Below are 26,425 nucleotides of genomic sequence, written 5' to 3' on the forward strand. Positions count from 1 at the left end.
AGACAGCCCATCCCGGGGCGGGCCCTTCCCCCAGTCCCTCCCCTCCGCCCTCCCAGGCTTTCATAAGCCCGCGGAGTTTCCGCGTCCTGTGACTGCAGTCAGGTGGTGTGGGGGTTGACCTTCCCTCCGTCCCGCTCAGCCTTCCCACTCCCTCCCCTCCCGTCGTGGGCCGGCCCAGCGGGTGAGCCGGTTGGGGAAAAAGTTAGAGGAAAGTTGTCGGCTGGAGAAAAGCAAAAGCGAAAAAAAAAAAAAAAAAAAAAGTTTTCTAGAGGCGGGAGAGCCGCGGCCCCGGCTGCCCGGCCTCCCCGCCGGGCCCCGCAGAGCTGCGCTCCCGCCGGAGGGTCGAGGATGGCCGGCGGGGAAGGAGCGGGCTCCGGCGTGGCGGAGTGCCGAGAGCATCTCTTTAAGGTGCTGGTGATCGGGGAGCTGGGAGTGGGTAAAACCAGTATTATCAAGAGGTACGTCCACCAGCTCTTTTCCCAGCACTACCGGGCCACCATCGGGGTGGATTTTGCGCTCAAAGTCATCAACTGGGACAGCAAGACCCTGGTGCGGCTGCAGCTCTGGGATATAGCAGGTAAGGGCCGGGGGGTGGGCGTCTCTCTGCAGGGTGAGGGGAGAGCCCCGGGGAGGCAGAGGCCCGTGAACCCGGCTGTCTGGGGTCCCGGCGCCCGGCCTCTGCGGAGGAAGGTGTATTTTGATTGTGAAGTCTGGTGTCATGTTTTTCTCCTTCCCCTTGTTACCTGCAACCCCTCTTGCCTGCATTTGAGGCATAAGTAGAGGGAGGTTTCTGTGGGAGTGAAATTTTTGGCTTTATAGACTGTGTGTGCTCCTGTTAGCTGATGTTATGGGGCTCTTGGCTTGGCCCAGGGTCTTACAGCAGTCCTCAAAAAGCTGCTTTGCTCTGCCTGCTGGCTCCTGGAGGGTTCCTGCTCATACTGCTCCTCCTGACCTGCTTGCCAGGGCACTTGTGACCTTGGTTATGACTGTTGCCTGAATTCATTCATGGTTATGGCTCTGTAACCCTTGTAGAGGAAATAAATGTCTTCTCCAAGTAGGTTATCTTTAGTAAGCACACTTTACAGGTTAAAGGTAACTCAAATAGCTAAAAATGTCCTCAAAGGAAGCATGCTCAAACTTTGCATGTTTGGAATCACCTACTTAATTGAAAAGTAACTTGTGTCCCTGCAATGTGGAGTGAGGGGATGGGGCTTGTGTTTAGTTCTACATTCAAATCATGGGTTTCTGTATCAAAAAAAGGTATTCTGAGCACACAGAAGCAGAAAAGCCCTGTTCACTTGTCCAAACTACATGTCATTCCTTTCCTCTATAGAATTCAAAACTGTTCTTTAGCACCTCTGTTTTAAAGACTCCAACTGTATACCTACCATGGTTAACTTTGTTTATGCTGTGGTGTTGAATACCACAGAACAAACTCTGTTTTGCTGTGGTCTTGTAAGAAGTCTGTCCCCTCAACTCCTTAATGATCTTGAGTTGGTGTTGCATTTCTAGTTTTGTGTGCAGCCCAGGTATTAACCTGCAGCTCTCTTCATCCCTCTCCACCATGGTCAGAATATCTCCTTGGATACGAAAAAGTAGACGTTATTTCAAATGCTGGCATTTAAGCTTATGCTACTGGAAGATACTAGGGTAACAGCTGGTAGTTACTGTTTCCATGAACTCTACGCTTTAGCCAGTGGAAGCTCTGAAAAGAGGAAGCGTAACATGTGGCTGCTGTAACCCTGTGACAGACCAGCTGTACATCAGCTTCTCGTCTTTCTAAAGGTTATCTTAAAATGCTTCAAATATGATTCCTCAAACTAAAAAGCCTGCTTCGTGCTGCTGTATGCTGAAACACACGATAGATGTTTCTGCTGCTGGCCTGTAGGGCAAACTAAGATATCTTCTAATTGCTGTTTTGGAGAGCAAGTAAAATCCTGGCAAGCTTTCTCTTCTGATGTGTCCCTTTTATGGATCAGTTTTAACTTTCTGTAAATCAGTTAGTATCAATACGAGCTGCTACAATGCTTTGGATATATTTCAGCAAGTCTGGGGTTCCAAAGATTGAAGCAGGGAGACTGTCAGGATCCTGAGGCTTGGCAGGCTGCCAGGCTTGTGTTTAACTTCTCAGCCCTTGGTTTCTGGGACTGGGGTAAGGCTGTGTGCTTTGCCAAAGCAATCTGTTTCAACAGGCTAGGCAGAAACTTAGCTGTAACTTGTAACAAAGTTTGGACAGAACCTATTTATGCTATGGGAAGTCCTATCAATACACCCATGCATTAATGTCAAGATCTAGAAGACAGTATCTTTCACTCTTGATTATTGCCTATAGTGTATCTTGGACACTGCTAGGTGAAGACTGACTTAGCTGCTGATAAATCCCTGGAGGCTTGTGCTAATATTGCTGATAGATTGAAGAATCAAAATTTTTCCTGTCGCAGAAATATTTTTCCTATTTTATGATGTGGTGTACTTTTGTATGAAACTCCTGACTAGTCTTTCCCTAGCAACAATGAAAAAGGGAAACACAACTGTTCTGCAATTTGCACTCCAAACTCTTATGTCTAAGCTGGTAGCTTAGGCTATTCTGTTTCCAAGGGGCTGGGGGTCCTTCCCCAATCAAAAAACAAGACCAAGGAGAGAAGTAATCTTAGTGATTTTTTTTTTTTTTTTTTTAATTGGGCTGTGCTTAGTGAGAATGAGAGTAACAGTTCAGACTCCTACAGAGCTTGACATCTCAGTTAAGCGTTAATGATTAAAATAAAGGGGATTTTAGTATCCATAAGGGTTGTTTCATGGTCTTAAAACTGTTGAAGTCCTCGACCTGGGAACGTGTTCTGCAGCTGCCTACATCTATACTCATGAATGTTTCTAAATACCTGAGGATGTTAACAGGCTTATATAGAAATTATTAGTTAAGAGAACCAGGTTGAAGATGGCTTCTATATAGTCATAACACATATTCCCTAAAGCACTTTGTTGAAGTGTGTAACAAAATATCTGAGCATGTGATAGTCATTCCCTTTTAACTCGTGAGCCCAACTGTCTTCTGGCTTTCAACAGCTCATGTAGATAATTTTGTCTGCTGGTGTGTGCAGACAAACAGCTTTAGATCTCTTGAGTTCTAAATCTTATGGTAAGTAATGTTACATGTGACTTCCCTGCAAGCAATATGGTGCTGGCATTCTGAATTGATTTTTATGCATTTAAAAAGGCTTCTGAATTAAAGTCTAACCCTTAAGCATAGGAAGGCATGTTATTTTTCACTAGATCAAAGCTTGTACTTAACAGTTCATCATAAAAAGCTTTCCTCAAAGAGCTCGGTGCTGCAATCTAAGGCTCTATACCTAAATCAATGATAAAAACTAACCATGCAGTTCAGTCATCAGCTAAAGATTATAATGCAGATACTGTGCTGGCTTCCGGTGTGATTGTAGCCAAAATGATGAATGTTGTGCTGTGTATTGCAATGCAGCAGGTTCCTGCGTGACTTCAGTTTGTTATGCTAACTGAGGGGGGTTTTGTGATTAGAAAATTCTATCAAATAGAGCATGACAATGTTACACTGCCTATGTCTTTTTCTGGTGAAAATAGCCTTCTTGTTGTAAGGTACAAAGTAATGCAAATTCCTGCAGCAGAATCAGGGGAAGGGGTGTGAAATAGTAAAGGGTGAAGAAGGGTACTGCTGTGCCTAGACTTGTGTATTCCAGAAATACTCAGGCATTCTAGTTTTTAGACACAGGTTGTAGCTTCTTGAATAATGGAGACAAAAAAGCCTGGGACTAAGACTGATCAGTTACTGTCAAATTACCTCAGTTGCAGCATGAAGTATTCTGAAGGAAGCTGAACAGATTACATGCATGTTCCTACAGGAGCAAAACTTCTAAACCTTAGCTGCCCTTAGGCATTACTCTTGTTTTTTTATCTTGACATGTGGAGTTATGATAAATATCTCTTCCTGGATAAATTCTGAAAGTGTTGGAACCAGGTTAACCCCCTTGATCAAAGGACATAAATAATTGGTGAAATAAATAGGAGATAGGAATGAGTCATTGTGGTAAAGAGATACAAAACAAAGGAATCTTAATCATAGGGAAGTGCTTTGAAAGTCTATTTTAATACACTGGAGATTCCTACTTGACAAGCATGCTGTTTTAGTGAGTATACTGCACTGACCACAACGTAGTGTAGGAGGTGAATACAGCATATTGATGAAACTCAGTCAAATAGCATTGAAAGGACACTTGAAGGATTTTCTGTATCATAAAAACTTTTGATCTGATCTAATAAGACCAGCAACTGAGTAGCGTTAGCTGCTGCTTTATGATCACATTGACTGTCACTGTCACTCACACCAGCCTATATGAACATGCAACTTGCTGGAGGGCAGGGGTGGTAAAAGTCAAAGACGACCACTTGAGCTTGGCTTCTCCTGAAGAATGTCACTAATGACAACTAGTAGACAAATTTGTTTTTAAAGCTTTGACTGAGCAATTCTGCATTAACTTTGGTGTAGTAGCACCCTTCTTCCAGGACTTTATTAGAATTTATTTGGAAAAATGTTTATTAAAACTGAAGTAATGCTTTAACTGGAAGAGCGTGGCTATGAAATTGGCCAAACAGAAAAGGAATGATTGTACTTCAGTATTCTAAACATGCTCTAAACAAGCTTTCATAAGTTGAATGGTAAGACTTGTAGAATGGAAATTTGTTACTAAACTCTTGTCTGTCTCCTTGAAAAGTTCTGGACTCTAACCTGTTAGAAGTATATACTAGTCCCCAAGAGGATGGAGAAATCAGATTAAGTATTTTGATCAAATACTAAGTTGAGGAAGAGCTGGAATAACCCATCTTTTCTATGAAGACAAATGAGTCTTAGGTATGTGAGTTTATGTTAAGCTTTTAACTTAGGAGGTTAACTTGCTCTCATCTATAGGAAGCCATGAGAAGCGGCAAAGTAAGCGCAGGAAACCATGGATGTGGGAGAAGGAGGAGGATATTATACAACTTACTTCACAGCAGGGAACAAAACTTAAACGGAAATGAGCACTTGCAAAGCAAGACAATGAAGGCAAAATGCAAGCCTTCTTGCTTAGATAAGCAGGAGTGATGCTGCACCTGATAAGATTTTCTGTCCCAGTGGAATAAGATCTATCTCCTCTGGAAAGGTGGAGTGCTTGGTAGCTATGCACTTTCTGTGGAACATAGCTGTGTACTGTTGTGTATTTTGGTGGCTGAGTTTCAAAGGCACTCAGGCTGTTCCAGTATGTGAGATAGCATACTTCCATGTGAAAAATCTTATAGTTTCAAGCAGCTGTATATTTCAGTTTTTCCTCAGTCTGTGTGTGTGCTACTGACAGAAGATTGCCAAGTTGCTTCTATGTACCAGGTCATTAACTTGTTTCTTGCATTGTGGACTGATTTTATTTTATTTTTTTTTTTAATAAGGTCTAAAGCAAGCCTTGAGCGATGTTAATACATCCCTGAAAGTCTATAGGGGGCAACCAGAAAATTTCCTCCATTTCTTGTACATACATACATAGCTCTGCCATAGAGGTATGTACTTCAGTTGCTTTTCAGAGGAGTCCCTTCTAAGTATGAAGAGCTTGGAGGTAGTAGTCTCTAAAGGTAGTCAAGGTATTCTTGTAACAACTTGTCCTTACCCACAACACGTTGTGAAGCTCAGTGTAGGGATTAAAATGGCAACTCCTGCAAAGAAACCATGAAAAAAATTGCTTAGCTGTGTGCCTAGTGCAAGTGAGCATAGGGTTGAGGCAAGACAATTCAGGCATAAGCTGCCCTCAACTGTAGTTTTTTCCCTCACTGTTATAAAGATACTTAATGAGTGAAAAATGTGCACATAAATAACTGCATCAGAAATGGATGCAGAACTTGGACCTCAGAGATTTTTCAGAAACTGACGAGTTATCTGAGTTATTTCCTAGTTTATATGGTGATGAAGGTTCCAGCACCAGCTGCCTTCATGTGGAGATAGGAGCACTGTTGTTTTGCTAACAGCTGAGGCAGGTCAGAAAACTCCCAGTCAGGGTTGGAGAATCTTTTATGTGATTAAGTCTCCAGACCGATGAAAAAGATTTGGAAGACCTGTGACCAATTTCTGAATGCTTCCTGCTCACACATTTAAGTATAAATCTTATGTGAGAAAAATTACTTAAGCATGATGTTGGCTGGAAACATGCAAGGCTAGCAGATAAAGTTTGAGGAGGGGAAAGTAGAAGGCGTGTTCATGTTGAAAGGTTTTGAACACTGTCTTAGAAGCAGTAGAGCCAAGAAACTTAACTGAAGGTGTACTGTATGTTTCCTTCTAGTAACCACCCCTCTGTGGGAAATCTTGTGTGGGTGTCCTTTCTTGTGACTCTTCTGCAATAGCTGAATTAGTTATGAGCTTTTGGTTGAGAATGACTTGCTGTGCTTGGAGCTCTACAGCTAAGTATCCAAATAAGTGCTCGATGTGTTAAACTTGTTTCTCTATGGTGTGTTTCCAGCCTTCAGATGTCTCTGAATACAAGCTCTGGATGTCAACATGCTTTCTTTCTTAGAGTTCTTCTGTTTAAGTACTTTTTTATGAAATGCTATCAAGCAAGGTATGGTTATTGGTCTTGCTGATGAAGCAATTTCCTTGTCTTACCCGTGGGGTACTGAATCAGTCATATTGGTGAAGGTTCTTGTGCTTAGTACTGTATTATATAGCAACTCAAAGTACTGTATATGTTACCTTGAACTAAACTTCTTAAAGCCTGTGTGCTGATGGAATTCCATAAGCATATGGGAAATGTTACTGTCTTGAAGTTGGTATTGTAAGGCGGTTTAGTATGGTAATTTTGATTATGCAAGACAGGACTGTTCAGTTAATTTTCAGTTAAATGGTAGAATTGACACAGATGTTCTTTGAGTGTCTTGGAAATAAGCTTAGAATTTCTCCATAGGCTTTTCTAGGTGCCCTACAAGAAATGGGGTTAAAGATGTGATCTTAGAAGACCACCTGATCTACTACAGGCTTAAAAGGAAGTTTGCTGTATTGATCTTGCAGGTACTCTTAATTTCAGTCAACAATGGAAATGTACTTAGTGCTTGAGCTTCTAATCATTATGGAATAGATGGAGCTTCAGCCTTATTTTCAAATAGATATGGTTCGTATCATATATAGCAGTTGCTCAGAAGCTTTATGCTTTCTACAAGATCACAATGAAAATGCTTCCCTAGCGCTCTGATACAGAGAATAAAGGATGGATGGATGGGTATCCATCAAATGGGCAGGGGGGAAGCTACCTTAAATGGAAATGGTACCTAAGTTCTTATGTGCAGTACAGCAGACAGGACGAAAACCAGTATATATCACACATCATAACTAATTTTTGGGTCAGATTATAAAACAAACTAGAAATCATTAACTTACATTGATCATAAACTTTTTTGAGGCAAGTATTGGCTAAATTCTTGCCCTTCATGTAATAGTGATTCAAGTAGTCAGAAATTAAGCTGGTTTTACAAGTCAAGTGCATTACCCTTCAGAGGTGAGTGGGTGTAGACAATATTAAATATATAGTTTTCTCTTAATGTATGGAGTTTACATGAATGTAAATCAACATCTATCAACTTTCCTTGCATCAGTGTTGCAGCTCCAGGGTCTTGGTGTCTTCACCTTATTTATGTCTCCACTTTGCCTCTTACCAGTTTGGTTTTCTTCATATGCACACTAGGACAGGGTGTCATTGAAGTGTATGTACACAAGTACAATTTGAGTTAGCAAGTGTTGGGAAGGGGTTGTCCTCAACTGATTACCTGTCTCATGAAATGCAGGAAAGAAAATCTAAGCTACCTGGTTCCAAAAAAGGCTTCATGCTGTATAAAATAAGATTCTTCCCTTCAGTAATGAGCAAGGCCACTGGGATTCAGTCTCACAGCTGTGGGAAGTACCTTCCTTGAGCTCTGGTGGTAACCATTGCCTTGCTTTTGCAGTCTGTTGTAAACTGTTCCCTCCAAATACTGACTTCAGAGGTTCTGAAGTGTGATATGCCGCGTCAGAAGGAAGTGATTTGCAGTAAGGGAATTTCTATTTTCCTATACTTTCATAGGAAAACCTCTTGTGAAATTCTTCCAAGTGTTAAAGCTAACACGACCACCAGTAAGCAGTGACTACAAAGCACAATGTGCTTCTCAAGCTACCTGTGGTAGCATGTTAGATATTCGGAGTTCTCCTCTGGCTATGGAGACACAGAACAAAGGTAGATGGGTTGGTAAGATTATGATTTGAAAAAATGATGGGATTTCAGGTGTTTATAGAGCTTAACTCTGTCTAGAGAAAGCATAGAAAACTTTCAGAAGCACTGACTTCTAGATTAGCAGCAAATGAAACCCAATATTCCTTACTGTATGGATTTTAGAAGCTTTTCAAATAATAGATTAAAAAGCAGCCTCCTGAGTGTCACTGCAAACAGCTTATGGGAACTTGTTCTTTAAATGATCCCAAGCTAGAGTGCTAGGTAGAGAAAAGTGGCAGCTATTTGGTACAAAATTCCAGTCACACACAATGTGTCATGACACATTGACCATTTTAGAGATTAACATTTTTTCAGTCTCGTGATAAAGTTGTTCTTGAGACAAACTGACTTTAGACTTGTTCTCCTGTGTGCTGTGAAATGCTATAGTACCATGCAGCATCACTCTTAAGTACACAGTACAGTTCTGGCTGCATGACAGCACACCAAAGGAGATGGATTAGAGGGTGTCAGGCATGAAATAGCTTAACTCTTGCAGATGACTTGTTTAGGTAAGTCTAGTTAAAGAAAGGTAGGAAGAACCAATTCATTGCACTAATTGGACTATGCCAACTTTTTCGGAATACCAACGCTAGGAGAGTTTTTCCATGTGTGCTGCATTTGACAGCTAGTTAGAAATCATTTAGCTTGGTTGAACTCTACTTTTCTGGGGATGGAAATCTAGTGCTTAGTCAGGGACTTCCTCTCTTGTTAATTTGCAGTTTACCAAAGATGCAAGCAAAACAAGTGAAACTTTCTTATACAAACATGACTGTCATACTTTTACACACATTTGTTGCTGGACGAAGCCAGTTGAACAGTAAGTGCAGGGTATTGCCTCTAAACTTCTTAAAGACAAGACAGTAAGCTGTTAAAGTCAGTTTGGACAATCTTAAATCATTAGATTAGCCCAAGGCTACAGGCAGCAGTGAAAAGTTTATCAGTCTTGCTGTGAAATTCCCTGTGAGAGCTGTGCAATTGTTTGAGGAAGGCTTTCTATCTTTGTGAAAGAGAATGGTGTGCTTTTTCCATCTCTTAGGATGATAGATGTGGTCAGCATTCCTGATGGAAATTGGGTGTTTAAATTCTGAGCACTTGCACCTCAATGCTCTTGCTGTTTTACTGGTAGTGAACAGGACTGTCCTGCTTGAGAATAAAGTGTAATGACAGTGAACAGTGAATGGAAAGACTAGTCACTGATTTTGAAAATTCAGGTAGCTAACAAATTGTTAGGTTAGAAACTGGCTGTGTTGTGCAACGAAACTTTAGAGAAAACTACTTCCTACTAATTCAGAATGAAATAGTGACTTTAAGAACATGTGAAAACAGTGTTATGATCTAAACAGTCAAGCTACTGCTGCACTGGAATTTATATTCTTCAGTGACTTTTCAATGACTTCAGAGTCTCTCATACATACTCTATATATAGTATACTGTGGATGTCAGGTCTCTGACACTGTCTCATTCAGCGGAACTGCTTCAGCTGCACCTTGCAACTTTCTAATGTAGGCATAACCAGAGGACCAAATGTTATCTCTTACAGTAACGTGGGAGTCAGCTGAACAGACGTTAACTGGCTGGTTACCTTTTCCCCTGAAGACCAATCTTCTGAAGGGTTTGGGACAATTCCTGTTGGGAAGAGGTTCATCCAGTGGTCAGTTAACTTTCCCACAGCACCTTTAGTAAGAAAGGACACTAGCAATTCACCAAAAAGCCTCTGAGGCTGCTTTTGTCTGTTAGAAACTGTAAGAGCTGCAGTCAGGGAAACTGTTTCTAGAACTGCCTAATACAGGAAGATATAATATTCTTGTAGTTCTTGCTCTTTAACCTCTTGGTGTTTGTCACCAGAACCACAAATACCAAATATTACTTCCACAGTGGTGGAAAGTAAAAGTCAGGCTAGATGTGCCTTTAACACTTACAGGTTTCTAATATCTGCTGGAGCTGCTAGTATAGTTCAACACCTCTGTGGTTTAGACACGTGGCAACTTTGCACTAATAGCTTAAATGGGTAGGAGTGAGGAGTGGAGAGCCATCTAGTACTGACAGTCTCAGGGTCTGTCTGCTCTCAATCTACAGCTGCTACCCATGTGAAAAAGCAGGTAGACACACTTGAGCGTGTCCTGTAATATTGATAGTGGTTTGGTTAACCTACTTCTTGCTGAATAACAGATTCATTCTAATTGGGTAAGACAGTTCTGGGACAAGCTGTGCTGGTTTGGGGAGAGGGGGGAATGCTGTCAACAGTGGTAGTTTGCCAGTAACATATTGATATATCTGGCTAAAAAGGAGCCTCAGTCAGCTCACACCTGACCCTGGTAGTGCTAAAATGTACATTAGATGTCTGGAGAACTGGGAGATGCATCCTCAGGGCAGTTCTGGATATTTGCTGTATTGTGCCAAACATCCAGCTGTAGGACCAACAGGCATACAAAGTGTAGTTTGTTCTTGCCTGTGGCTCTTAAAGGACTTGGGTGAGTTTTGAAAGCAACAGTGGTCCTGACTCAATGAGAGGATTGGGCTCCATGCCTAGCCATTTTGGATGGTGCTTTAGCTTAAATCTACCACACAAATGACATAACTTTACTGAGAGTTGGAATTGTAAATAAGGACCTGCCACTTAGATGTTCCTTGATGTTGGTATGTGAAGGTCTGACCCTAGACATTCAGGGAGTTGGAGAAAAATCTTTTGTAAAGCAACACAACTGGAGCAGGGAGGAGAGTGTTCATTAGGTTAGGCCTTCCCTTGGCAGAAGGAAGACTGGGAAAAAGGGGTTTCACTTACTGTTGAATTGTGGGGGTTTTTTTCCTGTCTAGGTTGAATAAAAGCTCAAATGTCTCATGGTCCTGGAAGTTGTCTGAAACTGCTAACTTGCAGAGTTTGGCACTGAAGCCTAAATAGTGGCACTGTGCTTGCACACTGTGTGGCCAATAAGGTCAGAGCAGTTGATAGCAAGAACCTAAGAGCCGTGGTGTTGGCAGTCAAATTAGAGTTAGTCTGACTGTCGCTAATGAACCTTCTTGAATTTTGGCATGACTAATTGACTATTAGTGGTCATGGTAGTAGTTGATCTGAGAACCCTGCTCACAATGGAAGGAGAATGTTCAAGTATTCCCAGACTAAAACTGATTTATTACAATCATTCACTATAGCTTAATAAGCATCCTGTGAGTTCACTGCAGTGCATAGTACCTGTTGACAGAAAAGCAGAATAACTGAAACACACTCGCAGGATGCTACTTCTATGCATTTTGAACTGACTTAATTTGATTCGCTAGGTCTGTTAATAATTTTCTTCACTACTGCAGTATTGCTGGATAGCTTTTCTGGCTTGGTTTTGTAGATTAAACTTTTCCTGTGTGGTATATTACTTCTTTCTGTTGAACTTAAACTAACTGAACTCTAAGTTTCAGCATTCCGAAGGACAATGTTGGCAAGAGCTGCTTGGCTTTATTCATAAACTGAAGACTTTTTGCTGTTTATCAGACTCCTGACAACTCTGTATTATTGGGTCCAGGAAAAAACTTCAAAACTTCATTGCAATGGTCTTCCACTTAGTAGCAAACAACTTTGGAATAAAACTTTTCGGCTAGTTGTGCATTGACTTTTGCATGACTGCAGTCTAGGCTATACATCTATAGTTTAATATTATTTGATGTGGAACTGCCAAACTTATTAAAATCAAGTTTTGAGCTCTGGCCACCCATTAAACTGATTAGCCTGTCAAAGATGACTTGAACTAACATTACTTCAATGAAAGAAACTATTTGTTCCATCATTCTTACAGTTGTCAGGCTTTTAGAACCCTTGGTCATCTTTCTCTTCCTCATTAATGACACAGTTTTGGGAGGATGCCAGAACCATTAGTCTCATCTGAAAGAGAAGAACTCTGAAGAACTTTGTTCAGTTCTCCATTATTTCTGATGAGATGTTAAGGGTTTAAATGCAACTAACACAGATCTGGTTTCTGGGTTGTGTGGATTCAGGTAAGACTAAGCTTAGATTTTTACAAGGTAGGGGAACTCGTGCTATACAGTTAGTATTGGCAGAGGTAAACCAAAATTTGCCTTCACAGCAAAAAAGTATAGCTGGGGAATCTTCTTCTAGATGGGCCATTTTACTCTCCTTGAGTAAGTTCTTGTTCATATAAACTACATATTAAGGCTTCTAGGTATGACAAGTATTCTGGGAGAAGGAACCCTGACAAAATTAGTATCATGCATATCCAGCAGTCATTTGTACATTTAACTTGCTTTTTCTAGCCTCAATTCCCATCACATAGGAGGAGTTAAGAGCAGAAATAATGGTAGGAGTGTAGGGTATCTCCTGCTAACTAAAAGCAAGAACTACCACAATGATAATTCACACTGCTGTGATAAACAGGACTGTTGTTTATTCCCAGGAATAAACACTGGGAAAGATTGCTGCAGAAGCTCTTTAAAATGTACTTCAAGGCAAGGTTGGCACTGGCTGAATCTTACAATGATAACTTATCTTTTGCAGTAAAGGACAAAGATAAAGCTTCTAATGTCAGCCCTGGCTGTAATATTATTCATGTAGTTTTTAGCTTACAGTTTACCCCTCTTATAATGTAAACTGGGAAGCAAGAATAGCTCTCAATCTCTGATACAGTTTTAAACTAAACTTAATTCCTGTGATGCTGCTGTAGGGAACTGTTATTAGTTCCTGATGCATGACATTATGCAAGTATTTCACTGAATGTCGTTGCAGTTACTGGAAAATATGGTGACAATATGTGCTGAGTCATTTAGATGTGAAAACTTTGTGGTGAGAGAATGCAGAACTTTGCATTGCATGCAGCCACTTCCATACCCCCAAACAAAACCTCTAATCCCCATGACTGTACTGTAGCTTAGCTCCTCATCTACACCTGAATCCCTAAAACACGGAGAAAGTATAACTTTGTGGTACCATCAGGTTTATGTCAAGGCATTAGAACTACCAGAATGATTAATCCTATGATGTTCTTTCCATGCTGCTGTAGTAAGCAAGTAGATATCTTCCTGTCCTCTTCCTTCCATGGTTATACACACTGGAGATTTTAAGTCTAGTTTCATCTGATCACTTTTAGCCTTTTTCCCCTCTGGGAGTATGATCCACTTTCTGTACTGCTCAACACTGTTCTCGCACATGGTGAAATGACTACAGCAAAAATTCTGCTGGACATAGTAAAGGGAATGATAAATCCCTGGCTGAACTAAGCATGGCAAAAATTGAGTAATTTTGTTTTAATAACATAAAGAATGATGTTCAGACTCCAGACTTTGGCGGAGTAGTGTGTTCTACAGTTTGCTTTTTCTGTATGAGTTGTTTTGCAAGCAGAAAAGCACTTGTAAAAGCTTTGCCTGAAAGTCCTGTTAAATTTTCAAAATGCTGTCTAGAATGTTCTGCATCCCCTACAAGAAGCTCAGCATGTTCATTGTCAGTAATAACACGATTATAAAGAAAATCTACTCACTTTATACTGAATTCTCTTCCTGCCTCATGCCATATACCTTTTGCCACAACAAAACTCTTATGTCTTACGTGAGCCATGTGTTATTGCTTCTGTCTTCTTTCTATGGAATAAAAAGAATATATCCATCCTCATTAGGCCTCCAGACAGGATGGAAGAGCAGTTGTAAACTAGAATGCAGGTCAGGTTTATTGTTAGTGGATGTGAATTCTAGAGGTGAAAGCAGCTCCGTAATAAACTGTTTTGGAGTTTGGGCTACTTTAGAAAAGGGCAACACTCATACTGGAATGTATTTGGCCTATTAAAAGGCATTGATCTCTAATACTACAGTGGTGTTGAGCTTGTGTTTGGAGCTTGTGAGCTCCAAATCCTCCTTATGCAAAGCTTAAATCTAAAAAGTAAAAGCTTTTATGCTGATATGCATATCAGTTGTCTACTTTCACCCAAACTTAAATTACAGAAGAATATGTATTAATGTTTTTCCAAATCTAAAACTTATACTAGAAGAGAAAAATTTCAACTTCTATCAATAAAGCCAGCTAGAAATAATACTTAAAGGATTGTTCTGGACAGCTGAAGCCCATGTTTTCTAAATGACTGCTATAGAGTACAAAGTAAAGTACAGTTCAGTGCAGGTTACATTCCTACCAGAACTGCTGTCTTCTCACACAATGAGAAAAGCTACTGTACAAAGCTAACCTTGGCTTCTGCATTATTCCAGAGCTCCTGAATCTGCCACTTAGCAGAGCCCCACTTGCAGTGGCCTTTCTCCTGGTCAGGACCCCATGAGGGGATTCAGCTAGTCTGCTGCTCTGCTGCAAGACTGTTATTGCCTTTCTGGTATAACATATCTGGCAAGAGGCTGAGTGGTGTTAATGCTTCACATAGGCTGGGGGACACTGGGGCACGAGAAGTCGCTAGTGTCAAGGAATGAACTGCCAGGCGATCTTGGTTGATTACCAGTCAATGCAGCTCTCCAGCTCATTGTATATAAAGGCATTGGGCCAGTTGGGTGGGGAAGACTGGCTATGGTAAGATGATGGGAATTCTTTTGGAAATGGAATTGATAAACTTATCTGAGTGATGATCAGACTTTCTGGCCAAGGCTAGTCCCCTTGTTATTTCTTTAAGAAAAGACATTTGGTGGTGTTTAGGACTCTTCAAGTTTGATTATGATATATAGTTTGGAACTTTGTTTATTTTCTTTGGAAGCTATACGTGATGCTGTACTAATTCAATCTTTCATACACCTTAAATGCACTGTGTTGTGCGGATTTCAGCAAGGGTTATTGCTCTAGGAGGCTAATGTGGCCTGCTTGCTAACTGTTCTTTATCTTTAAAGCTTTTTTTGGATGGCAGGGCAGTAGACGGGAAGGGATTCAGTCAATGGCGATGTCCTTCACTGCAGTAACTGATCACAGCCATGTTTACTTACAGCATGCACAGCTATCTGAGAAATGGTAACTGGCTGATAACCTTTTCTGCAATTCCCAAATAACTTAGTTTTCATACATAGTGATTATGCTGTCTTTGCTCCTTGCTGGTAACAGTCTAGCAACCCTTTCTGCAACTAATCAATGCAACTTAATTTTCTTCTGTAAACATCCACCAAGTTTTTGGAAAAACTTACAGCCTTAATTAAAAAAAGACTGAAATCCCCACAGACCTCCAGCAACTGAATAGGGAGGACTAATGGGACTGTTCCCCTTGCTGCTTCAGATTCATGTAAGGTCTCATATAAATACCAGCAAGTGGAGTTCATTTCTAGACCATTTTGGGGCCAAACTGAAGAAATCTTTCTGTAAAAGACTGAGATTGGTGCAGAGCACTGTAGACCTTGATTACACTGTTTGTTTTGTGGGCCCGTCCTATGGCGTGAAGGCATATACTGCCTGAATCGGACACAAGACTCAGTGCTTTAGCACAGTCGGAGGTGTTCCCATGTCACAGGAATCAATGGTGAGACTGATGGCTAAACAAATGGGGAAGCTGAGAAGGAGCTCCTCATAGCTTGTGTGGTGCCATATGCAGCGACTGGCTCAATGTAACTAAATTTGACCCTGTGCAGCTCCCTTCAAAAAACAAAATCCCCACAATCTAAAGGTGAAGCTTCTTTTGATGTGACACAATTGGTCTGCAGAATTAGTAAAAGCCTTCTGGCCAAATTCTTTCCTAATGGTATTTGGTTCATGAAAACAGTGGCCACGTGGTAGAACAATTTGTAGTAAGGCTATACCAAAAACAGCTTTTGGGTATAAGAATCCAGCCTGGAAAGGCCTAGGGGGACAATGTGAAACTCTTGTATACAAAAGTTCTGTGTACGCTGTTTAGGAGACTTGTATCAGCGATGTCTCTCTTCCAGTGACGTAGTCACTGAGATGCAGGCTTGGCGCCTGGCTTGTTGGCCTTAGAATCCATGGCATAAATGCTGCTTTCAAAACTTGAGCTTTGAATGTGGAGGGAAGAGCTTTCCTCTTGCATGCTCCTTGTTCTCACACAGGGAATAATGAGCTGGTAGTGAAGAAATTCATGCATAACTTCCACTCCTCAGAATATGCTGGTTAGTGATGCTGTTTTATGCAACATCATAGTTTAACATTGAACAGCCAGAAGTAGCTTTGTAGAGCTTTATAGTTCTCTGGAACTTCACTGTAGCTGCTGCTGCTTTTAGGCAATTCTAACAACTCCTTAGTCAACCTTTTTTGATAGGGATGTTTATAGGGAATGAGCTAATTGGTACACTGAAGTACTGACATTAAAATGAGGCAAGTGAGCTAGAAAAGCATGCTGTTGAACAGGATCCCTTGCCAAGTTCCTTCACCTAATGAATTTCTGGCTCTTTCTGAGAGGATGACAATACCCAGTTCTTGTAGCTGTTTGGCCTTGCTAATCAAAGGTGGACTTGAATGTTTATAAACAGAGGACAACTATGTTTCCAATTAAAATTCTTACTTTATCTATTCTAAAACAGCATATGCACTAAATGCTAAAAGCTGAAGTAATGATACACTGTAAAATTAAATTATAAAGTGCAGGGACTACTTTTCTAATGAAGACTTCTGAACAAAGCAGAAAGCTATTTTAGCAGCCTGAACTTCCCAAGCAACGTGCTACCACTTGACACAGCTATGTGTACTCAAGTACCAACACAGCATGGTAGTCTGACCTTCCAAACAGAAGAATAACTGAACTGGCACTGTAATTCTACATTTCAAGTATACTGACTACTGTACTTAAGAAAAGGCTTTTCTAGTTTACTGTACTTGCTGACCATTGGTTTTCATCTGGATTTTTGTTGTGAGTAATTGTACTTTAACTATTCTGATAATCTTGTTTCAAATACTGGGATTGCTGTAGAACTCCTAGTTGGAAATTATTCCAGAGAAGGTCTTAGACTTAAAAGATGAAGTCAAAGATAACAGGCTTAGCTAGAACTGTTAAACTAGCTCCTTTTGAGCTTGTCCCCAAGGAAAAAATCTATAATATAGGTGACTTGTTCAGAAGATGCTTTGAAGGCTGTTAGCCTTGTAGCTTGTAGAAACCCTTGTTGCTTACCGTTCAGAAAAATACTCTGAGTTTGCTTAAGTCTTTAGCTGAAGTAACTAGATTTATATCTAAATCTTGCAGAAGTTTTTTGATGAAAGAATGATTTGCATATAGCTATGCTGGTAGTGGTTTTAGGCATTACTTCTCAAAGAACACTACTCAACAAATAAGTTTAAAAAAAAACAAATTCAAAGTGGTAGTTGAGATTGCAAACTGCTTTTAGCATCTGACTTGTCGTGTATAATATCCATAATGGCTATTACAATGAGCTTGCATAGGATAGAAGAGGCAATGTTGTATGAACTAGGTGACTAGAACTGAATGCCAAACTCATATGTACTACCCTGGTACAGAAATCCATCTATATTGACTACAGTTCATGGTTAAATATAAATATTCTCCATTGCTGTCTTTTCTTTCAGGCCAGGAGCGCTTTGGAAATATGACCAGAGTATACTACAAAGAGGCAGTTGGTGCTTTTGTGGTCTTCGATGTCACAAGAGGCTCCACTTTTGATGCTGTTTCAAAATGGAAGCATGATTTGGACAGTAAAGTACTACTTCCTAATGGCAGCCCCATCCCTGCTGTTCTTCTTGCAAACAAGTGTGACCAGAAGAAAGATGGTAGCCAGAATCCCTCTCAAATGGACCAGTTCTGCAGAGAAGGTGGCTTTGTTGGATGGTTTGAAACATCTGCCAAGGTGAGCATAAAGAAACATGTTTTAACTCTTCTAAGTATTGGCAGAAATATGGAAGAATATAGCCATGTGGAGAATAAAATTATCCAGTATAAGAAGTGACAGTAAAGTCTCCAATGTTCAGCAAAAGTTGGAAGCAATGTGCAGGCTAGCTCACTCCTGAGGAAGACCTGCGGCATATTTGGTTTAGATTAGAACGGCATCTTAAATTCAGAGACCCTTAAAACTAACTGGAAACCTCAATTAAGTTGAGGTTAACCTCAACCAATTTAAGTTGTTTTTCATCTTGCATGCATCAGGATCAGAGTAATTCTTTAGATGTTAATACTACTAAATGCTGATCAAACTATTCAAAAGATTCAAGTAATCTTTAGGTGCAGGTTTTTAAATTGCAGCTTCTGTCTTCACTGTTGCATGTAGGAAGTGGTAAGACTCTAGAAGTGAACAAGCTATTTGCTCACTTGTTATTACCTACCGAGATGGTAACATTGTCACTAAAGCACTTTTCTATTTTATCAGGCAGTTTCAAGACTGAACTGGAGAAAACCAAATTGTTCTGTATAGTAACTTAAGCTAAGATAGACAGCTGCTTTATTCAAACAGCTCTGAGTAACTTCATATATTGTACACTTTTAGTGTAGAGGCTTGGTCAATGCACAGATAAGCTTGCAGTAGCTTAGTTGGCAGTGAAATCCAACAGTTCCTTAAAACTCAATTGATCCTTAAAATGAAAGGTTCCTCTAGATAAAGACAATGTGGCTGACAGACCAGATTACTGGTCTGGCTAATAACTCCTTTATATGGTAAGCTAAACCTCAAGGTCCCTCTTTTCCCTTGGCTTGCCTACTTCCTTTAACTGCTGCTGATGAACTGGCACAAAATGATGCTTAGACAACTCTTTTAAAGAAAAAAGTCTGACAAATATAAGAAATAAAGTAACAAGCCTCTTTCTGATCACTTTAAAATAAGAAGGGTACACAGTGACAGGAATTGGTTAAATTAGCTAATAATTCATTTTCATTTGAATAAATAATTCCCAAACCCACTCATCTGTTCCTAAAAACTCATGTTTTAAGGCTCTTTATACTCAAAAAGTATACCAAGATTCTCCTTTGCGTTGTGTCTTCCCTGAAGCTTCACCTGCCCATAACACTGCTATGTATAAACTTCAACATGGGTTAAAAATAAATGCATGTAACATTGGAACAGAACCTAACACGGGGAGGGTAGTGACAGCTTGCATTTTAGGTGGCATTAAGGCATGACAATGTAAAACAAGGTTCTTGGTCTCTTGGCAGAGAAAAGTCCAGACAATATTAGTCCTTATTCAGTTATGAATTGACTTGCTTAGGACTCTGAAGAGGTGTAGTTTAAATAGCTTAGCAAAAATTCAGGACAGCTTTCTTATTTCTTAAGCATACCAAATCAGTTTATGGTTTTAAGTCCTGCCCACTTAAATATCCTGATAATCTGCTTTTGCCTTTCTGCTGGAACTGATACTTGAATCTTCAGTCTAGTCATCAGTAATATAGGTCCCACTCCCTGTGGGTTAGGGAGAACATTAAAGGCAAAAGAACTGCCGAGAGTATAAATATTCATAGAAATATCTTATGAACATCCTCATGTTAAATTGAGGAGAATCCTCCTCTGCTCTGGGCGGGCAAAAGTGCCTATTTGCAAACTGCCAAAAGCAGTTTGTGGCTGACAACCACAAGCTTGTAAAGTGCAGTAGTGATGGGTCAGATGTTCTCATGATCTAACCTTGCTCTTGTAGAGTTTAGGTCTACAATTATGAAGACAGAAGAGTGTACTGGGGTGGTACTTCCTTTGGAACCAAAGATGAGCAATTCCAAACGTGGCAGCCCTGTGGCGAGCTATGAGGTGGACCAGCCAGGTCAAAGCTGTGGCCAAAGGCCCCTTGGCACTGGCCAGCTTGGTCCGTCAGTAACTGAGATACCTAGAGACGTATTTTATCAGGGTATCCTGCATACGCACCTTCTTTAGAGTGTATGTGAAGGTACTTTTCAAACCATGCACAAGCAACTGTAGAGTGGCTAGATAAGGCACCCTGATTTAGCTGGGGTTTTGAGGCTGTTAGAAAAGGTCCTTTTACATAACTAAGTGCATCCAAACTGCAGCAGCAGAAGAAAAAGGCCCCAAAAGGTAGAAGACTACTATGAACAGTGTAGTTGCCTATTATCTTTCCTGATGCAGAAAAGACACCAACTGCCTATGAGATTAGACTTGAAGTATCCTGTTTGTAATATGGGTGAAGAACCTTGTCTCAAAACTTTCTGGTAACTTTTTTTGAAAAAGCAAGTGTATGAGCAATGACCTGATGCATCTAAGCTGTTTATGTCATGCTGATGACACTGTAGAAGCTGGCCAAATACAAAAACTCTTCTAAGGGGAATGTGGGACTGTTTCCAAAAATAACTGACTTCTTTGCTTTCAACATTTTTAGGACAACATCAACATAGATGAAGCTGCTCGATTCTTGGTGGAAAACATCCTTGCCAACTACAAAACCTTTCCTAATGAAGAGAATGATGTGGGGAAACCAAAACTGGACCTAGACCCATTGAAAGCAGAGAGTAAATCACAGTGCTGCTAATGCTACCACTGTTCAGTAAATGTGATGGGATGAGCAGCAAGACTGTTCCTTAAATCAAACTGCTGCTATGGTGCTGCATTGTGACAATCCATATGGGGTGTCTGGTATTATCTGAATAGGTGGTTCTTGTGGGTGTTTACATATTCTTGTTTAGCATGAAACTGAGTATCTTGTGGGTTATCCTTCCACTTGCTTGAGTGGCTGCATCTAAGTCTGATTAGTGTCTTCTTGCGAACATAAGGTAGTGTTTACACTCCAAAAAAGGAACAAAGACAACATTCAGTGTCTAGTTTGCTTCTAGGACATATGCTGCATTCCAAATAGGACTCACTCATCATGGTTTTAGCTGAACAGACACTTGCACCTTTAAAGTAAACTTTTCCTTTGTCACCAGTACTGTCCCACTTTAGCCTTCTCACCTACACACTTGTCCCTATTTATTATCCCCCACCATGAGGATCTGTCTCATTGCTAGTTCTCCTGGATCGAGACATCCCAGAAATCTTGAAGGGGCCAATGACAGATGGAAGGTATCTATCTTAGTGTGCTCACTAGGACTGAGTGAAGTAGATGGCTTTTACCACTGAGTAAGAACAAGATGGGTAAATGATTGTACTTAACAGGGGAAAAGCATGGTTATAGAAATACTAACAAAAATGCATCCCTAGCCATTTAAGGCAGAATATTTTCAGCTAATACTTTACATATGAAACACATTAATGAATACAGTTGTACTGCTGGCACATAGCTATGGTAACCTCACCCATATGCACATCCACAGATAAACATCCAGTAACTTTTTCATGCACTAACACTGAAAACTTTACCAAGAGTTCAAAAAGTAAATATCTTACTGTCCTGTGATAATGAACTTCCTTCTTTTTCCTTCTGTCTTGAGATGGTTGTGAATACCATGAGGAAGGAGAGCGGTCTTGAAGGAAATAGCTTAACTGGTTCTTGCTAGCCTATCAAAAAAACCCCCAAAACCCAAGCTCTAGCTTTTTCAGTTTTAGAACAGTGCTGCACTCTTCTGACTTGGAACTGGTGAACTGGCTTACCAGTTTGTAACTCTATGTACTGAGATGCTTATGTTTCCTTGTTATACATATTTTTGGCAGCAAGTGAAGATCAAAAGGATTAGAGAGATTTCACCATTCTTGAATACGTTCTGGAACTCTGGGTCTGCTTGGCTGAAAGGCTTTGAAGCTGTTCTTTATTTTAAGGGTTTCTTCTGTCCTGGTACCTCATTGCTACTGACTTCAGAAGTCTTATCTTGCTTGGTCTGATGGTGCTGATGTTTACTTAAACATCAGCATGAAGTATGTGCCAGATTAGATATACTTTAATCTGTATTGAGATTTCCTAGGCTGTCTTTTTTTCTAAAGAGTAACATACTTTTTAAGAGACAAATAAATATATTTGGGCATCTTATGTATGTTGTTGGTGTATGCTTTTGAGAACATGAATCTTCACATCGTGTCCCAGTCCATACACAAATGCTTTCATTGACATTTGAAAACAACTTTATCTCCTAGTAGCTGCTATGTGAAAGGCTTATTTTAAATTACTACAGTAAGGCTTAGCATAAGTGAAAACTGGATTTAACTAGCTTAGGATCATAAGATAATTCAGATGAAAGGGTTCTTAGGAAGTCTTCTAAGCCAACATCCTTCTCCAAGTAAGGTCATACTGGGGTGCTTAGGCTTTCGTGTGGTCTGGTCTTAAACCTTCAACAATGGAGACTGGCTGGCCCTGGGAAAGTTGTTTCAATGCCTGACTGTCCCCTGAGAGTTTATCTAGTCTGAACATTTCTAAATTCAACTTATGTCTATGGTCTCTTATCCTCCTACCATGCAACACTGTGTAAAGAATGTGTCCATTAGGCTTGTGCAGATTTATTGGACACTCAAAGCTTGATTGCTACTTTAAATTTTTTTTGAAAGCCTGTAGCCCTTCAGAAAGGAAGTTGTACCCCATCCATGTTCCTTGCATGCTGGCTTGTTTGAGTTGTTAACCTTTGTAGTTAACCTGGAGCTACCATAATCTTCCTATTCAGTCACTTGAACAACTCCATTTAGACTGTTAACTCACTTTCAATAAGCTGTTTAATCTCCAGTGTACTGTCTTTTTCTAAACTTTAATTATAGCTGCACAAATCCAGTAACTAGCCAGTGGAACATGTGCATAACCTGTTTATTTGATGCTTCTTGACTAGTTCAAAACATGATAAATCTTGATGACCAGTCAAACAAGATGCAATGTCATGTTCACTTGGCTTCAACTGTAAGTTTACTGAGCCTATGCAATATAACATGAAGTTTGTCCCTAATGGGGGAAAAAAAAAAAAAAAAAAAAAAAAAAGGCCAATTCTTGAGTCTGTCTAGTATGGCATAGAAGGTTGGTCCACATTCAAATGCTAGTTCCTTAAATACCTACTTTACTGGGGAAACTGCCAGTGGAAGTGAAGTAGACTTTTTTTTTTTTTTTCAAAACAGTGCTTGTGCTTTTTCTTCGTTTTAGTGTTCAAATTCAACAGCAGAATAAAAACCAGACTCTGAAGCTTTGGGACTCTACCTGAATGCATGAATCTCATCTGAGTCCTGCTGGTGACAATGTAATCCTATGCAGATTTGTTTCAAGAATGTCTAAATTTCTGCTTGAAGAGCTATTGCTGCTATGTTTAAGCACTTTCCTTGTTCTGTATGTAGCATGTGTTCTTCTAAAGCTCCACACAAATGTAGAATGGCCATGACTCAAACTGCGGTGCAGTATACTAGTTTTGGTACAGGTTGTCACTGACCGGAGAAGCTGAGGCATGGTGAGGTTCAGGAATTCCCAGCTACAAAAATAAAAGCCTAAGGGTTTAAAGTGACTGTGCAGATTGTATTTTCCTAAGTCTAGTATAAAAACCAATTTGACTTCTATCTGTATGATGGAGTATTTTTTTTTTTTTCCTTCTACCTTCCTGGGGAAAAAAATTTGAGCTTTAATACATGGCTAGTCTTCTTTCATGCTACAAACTGCATTTTCACTCCTGTTCCTTGGAGGGAGCATTACTATGTTTGAGACTGGTGGGGTGCATCAGGAAATCTGATCCAGCTAGAAGGTGAAAACTATAAAAAAAGACTGGCATTTTAGTCTGAGGAAGGGAATGGGAGCATCTCCCTGGTAGAGAATGAGACTGTAGTTTGTGGAGAAGTGTTTAGGTCAATTAAACTAGTCATGAAGCCCTGTCCTAATTAACCTAAGAACTTTGATTTGGAAAGATATGCGGAAGTTTAGACAAACCCAATTTAACTTCAGGCTAATAAGTGAGCAAAAAGTGTCAAATGTAATTTGTTTTACATGTACAGGATATATAGTAAAGTGGTAATTCATCTCAATCAGATGAGCAGAGGCTCCATACTATTTTACTTCATTATCTCTTGCAGTCTGAAATATGTCAGTCTTAAATGAGCAAGTACCTGACTTCTTAGTCCCTATATTTAAGGGACAGTTTTGAGAAGAAAAAGTTGAGTAAAAATCTGAATCGGTGCCTCGGTAAAATGTCTTTCCTGGCATGTTTCCATCAACTGATTTTGTAAAGGTTGGAGATGGCATATAGTCTTCCTGGATTGTAGTTGTGTAGTATGTCTGTGCAGCTAATGCAAAGTCAGCCTCTATTAATTTTAAAAGCTTAATGAGGCATTACAATTGCTCAGAAAACTAGAAAGGAGTTACAGCAATTAGTGATCTTTCAGTATGGGACTTTCTAGGTGTATCTTAACTACAGTAGTAGAAAAATATAAGCTATTCCAAGCTCCAGAGTTTTGTTTGTTTAAACTTTGTCAGACCTATTACGTTGTAGTAGCATTCAGTCTCCTTAAATTGAACAAATCCTTGTTAATCTGTAGTGATTGATAAGGAATAGTTTGAGTCATTCTTACAGACTCATTTCCTGAGTAACCATTTGATAGATGGTGATATGAGGAAATAGTTATAAAAGAAATATGTGCAGTAAAACTATGGTATTGAATGGTGAAACATTTTGCTCTTAAAAAGCTGTTGCTCCCTTATCTTTCTAGTCTTTTGCTACTGACCTTGGTTCTAAAACAGAGAACTGGCTACCTCTTTCTCCCTTTACAGAATACCTTGTTTGGTACAGATACACAGTTCTGTGTGTGTGTATGCCTTCTTCCTTCATGTAATGAATTGCTAAATAATTTAAGAAATGGGGATAGCAGTATAGTTTTAGGAAAAAAAAAAATTAACAAAATGCCAGTGAGATAAATAACGATTCTGAATTGAAATACATCATTCACTTGGCAGTACACAAAAGGTCACTTCAGAGTTCTTTGTCCTGCAACAGTATAATATTGAAAATAAGGAATATACTAGATTCAGATCTGACTATGCAGTAAGGACTATGAAAGAAATTGTGCCTGTATTGTACATGACCATCATAAAGCTCTGCTTATAAGCTCACTTCTCTGTTTCAATTTGTGTCTAAACAGGTAAAAAGGGGAAAAAAAAAGTACTTGGTGCATTTTTAAACCCATGATTATGGATGTTTTTATCACCACCTGAAATAGTGTTCATTCAGGGAAAATTTCTAGCTTAGACATCCTATGTGGCTTACTTACTCTTATGAATAAATTCTACTAGATGGTTATTTTATTATTTCAGTCTGTGTACATACAAAATCCTTCCTGCCCCAAGTACCTTAAGGAAAAACTCCCTTTTTTAGGTAGAGATGGTGTTTTGGATAGCTTTGGCTTGGGAAGTGTACAAGTAGCAGGCCAGCATCTCAGTATTGGTTCCTTCATCCTTTTGCAAAGATAATAAGAAATAAGTATACTGATCTTGCATCTTTTTATCACTGCGTAAATCATCATTTGGCCTGAACTCTAAATTAAATTAAAATACACAGGATTCCTGGCCTTATAACTCTAAATGAAAATAAAATATGCAGGATTTCTTACTGCCCTTAACTTGTTACTGGGAGTAAAAGGTAGCTGCTACATGTCATGTGGCATTTTAACATCAAGGGATTTTATCTGTCTTTTACAGGTTCTAGGAAATGAAACAAAGTGTTCAGCCTTTTGATAAAACATACAGGCTTCTGTTTTGCCTTATCATTTTTTTTTAGAGCTTAGGAACTTTTAACCTGTTTATTATCATGACCCCTCTGAAAGCTTAAGTTATGCTAATAATTATTGGTCCTGCTGGAAAGCTCATGGCTCCCTAAAGGTTAAAGACAGCAAGGGCATTCTTCTAATTCCATTTCTAAACGCCTCTGCCCTTTACTGGTATGCATCAAAGTAGTATGTAGTATCCAGCCAGAATAATGGACTTTCAGCCTCTCACATTCAGATGGGTACGTTTTTTGACTTTTGTATTTCAAAAGTTTCCTGTAGACTGTGGTATTGAAGTAGTATAGTACTTGGGCTGCATTATTGATTTCCATTGTTCATATTATGTCCAAGCATCTTTGGTTATAATGAGTTAATTTTAATTGACAGTGCTATCCTAGCATTGATGTAGCAAAACACCTGTCCCACCTAGATACGTTCAGTTTTAACTTTAAATTATTATGCCTCAATCATGATTTTATACTCAGTCTGTGTTTATTCAGTACAGTACAGCACTGAAATAGTTGTATTTTGCACAAAGATTACTTCTAGTCTCCTTTGCCTGGACAGCATCTGGCTAGTTGAAGTGCTAATGCTTCTATGGATATATGTACATGCTGTGCTGGATTTACTTGGCAAGGCTTTGGTAGTTGGGGGCTACAGGGGTGGCTTCTGTGAGAAGCTGCTGGAAGCTTCCCCTG

At 39.8% G+C, this 26,425-nt stretch overlaps 1 protein-coding gene across 1 annotated transcript; it reads left to right on the forward strand.

Annotated features, from left to right (window-relative positions):
* The first annotated feature begins 96 nt into the window (after positions 1–96).
* RAB32 (RAB32, member RAS oncogene family) lies at positions 97–25,077 on the forward strand. The gene is made up of 3 exons (XM_030023147.2): positions 97–577; positions 17,725–18,002; positions 20,464–25,077. The coding sequence occupies exons 1-3, from the start codon at positions 349–351 to the stop codon at positions 20,611–20,613; spliced, it is 657 nt and encodes a 218-aa protein (XP_029879007.1). The 5' UTR covers positions 97–348; the 3' UTR covers positions 20,614–25,077.
* Positions 25,078–26,425: the final 1,348 nt, after the last annotated feature.

The sequence above is a fragment of the Aquila chrysaetos genome, chromosome 8 (genome assembly GCF_900496995.4).
Source record: "Aquila chrysaetos chrysaetos chromosome 8, bAquChr1.4, whole genome shotgun sequence".
NCBI classification, from domain to species: Eukaryota; Metazoa; Chordata; class Aves; order Accipitriformes; family Accipitridae; genus Aquila; species Aquila chrysaetos.

Coding starts and splice junctions, on each gene's coding strand:
- RAB32 (XM_030023147.2), top strand. CDS start 349: ATGGCCGGCGGGGAAGGAGCGGGCTCCGGCGTGGCGGAGTGCCGAGAG. Junction 578..17,724: donor GCAGCTCTGGGATATAGCAG/GTAAGGGCCGGG, acceptor CTTTTCTTTCAG/GCCAGGAGCGCTTTGGAAAT. Junction 18,003..20,463: donor GGTTTGAAACATCTGCCAAG/GTGAGCATAAAG, acceptor CAACATTTTTAG/GACAACATCAACATAGATGA.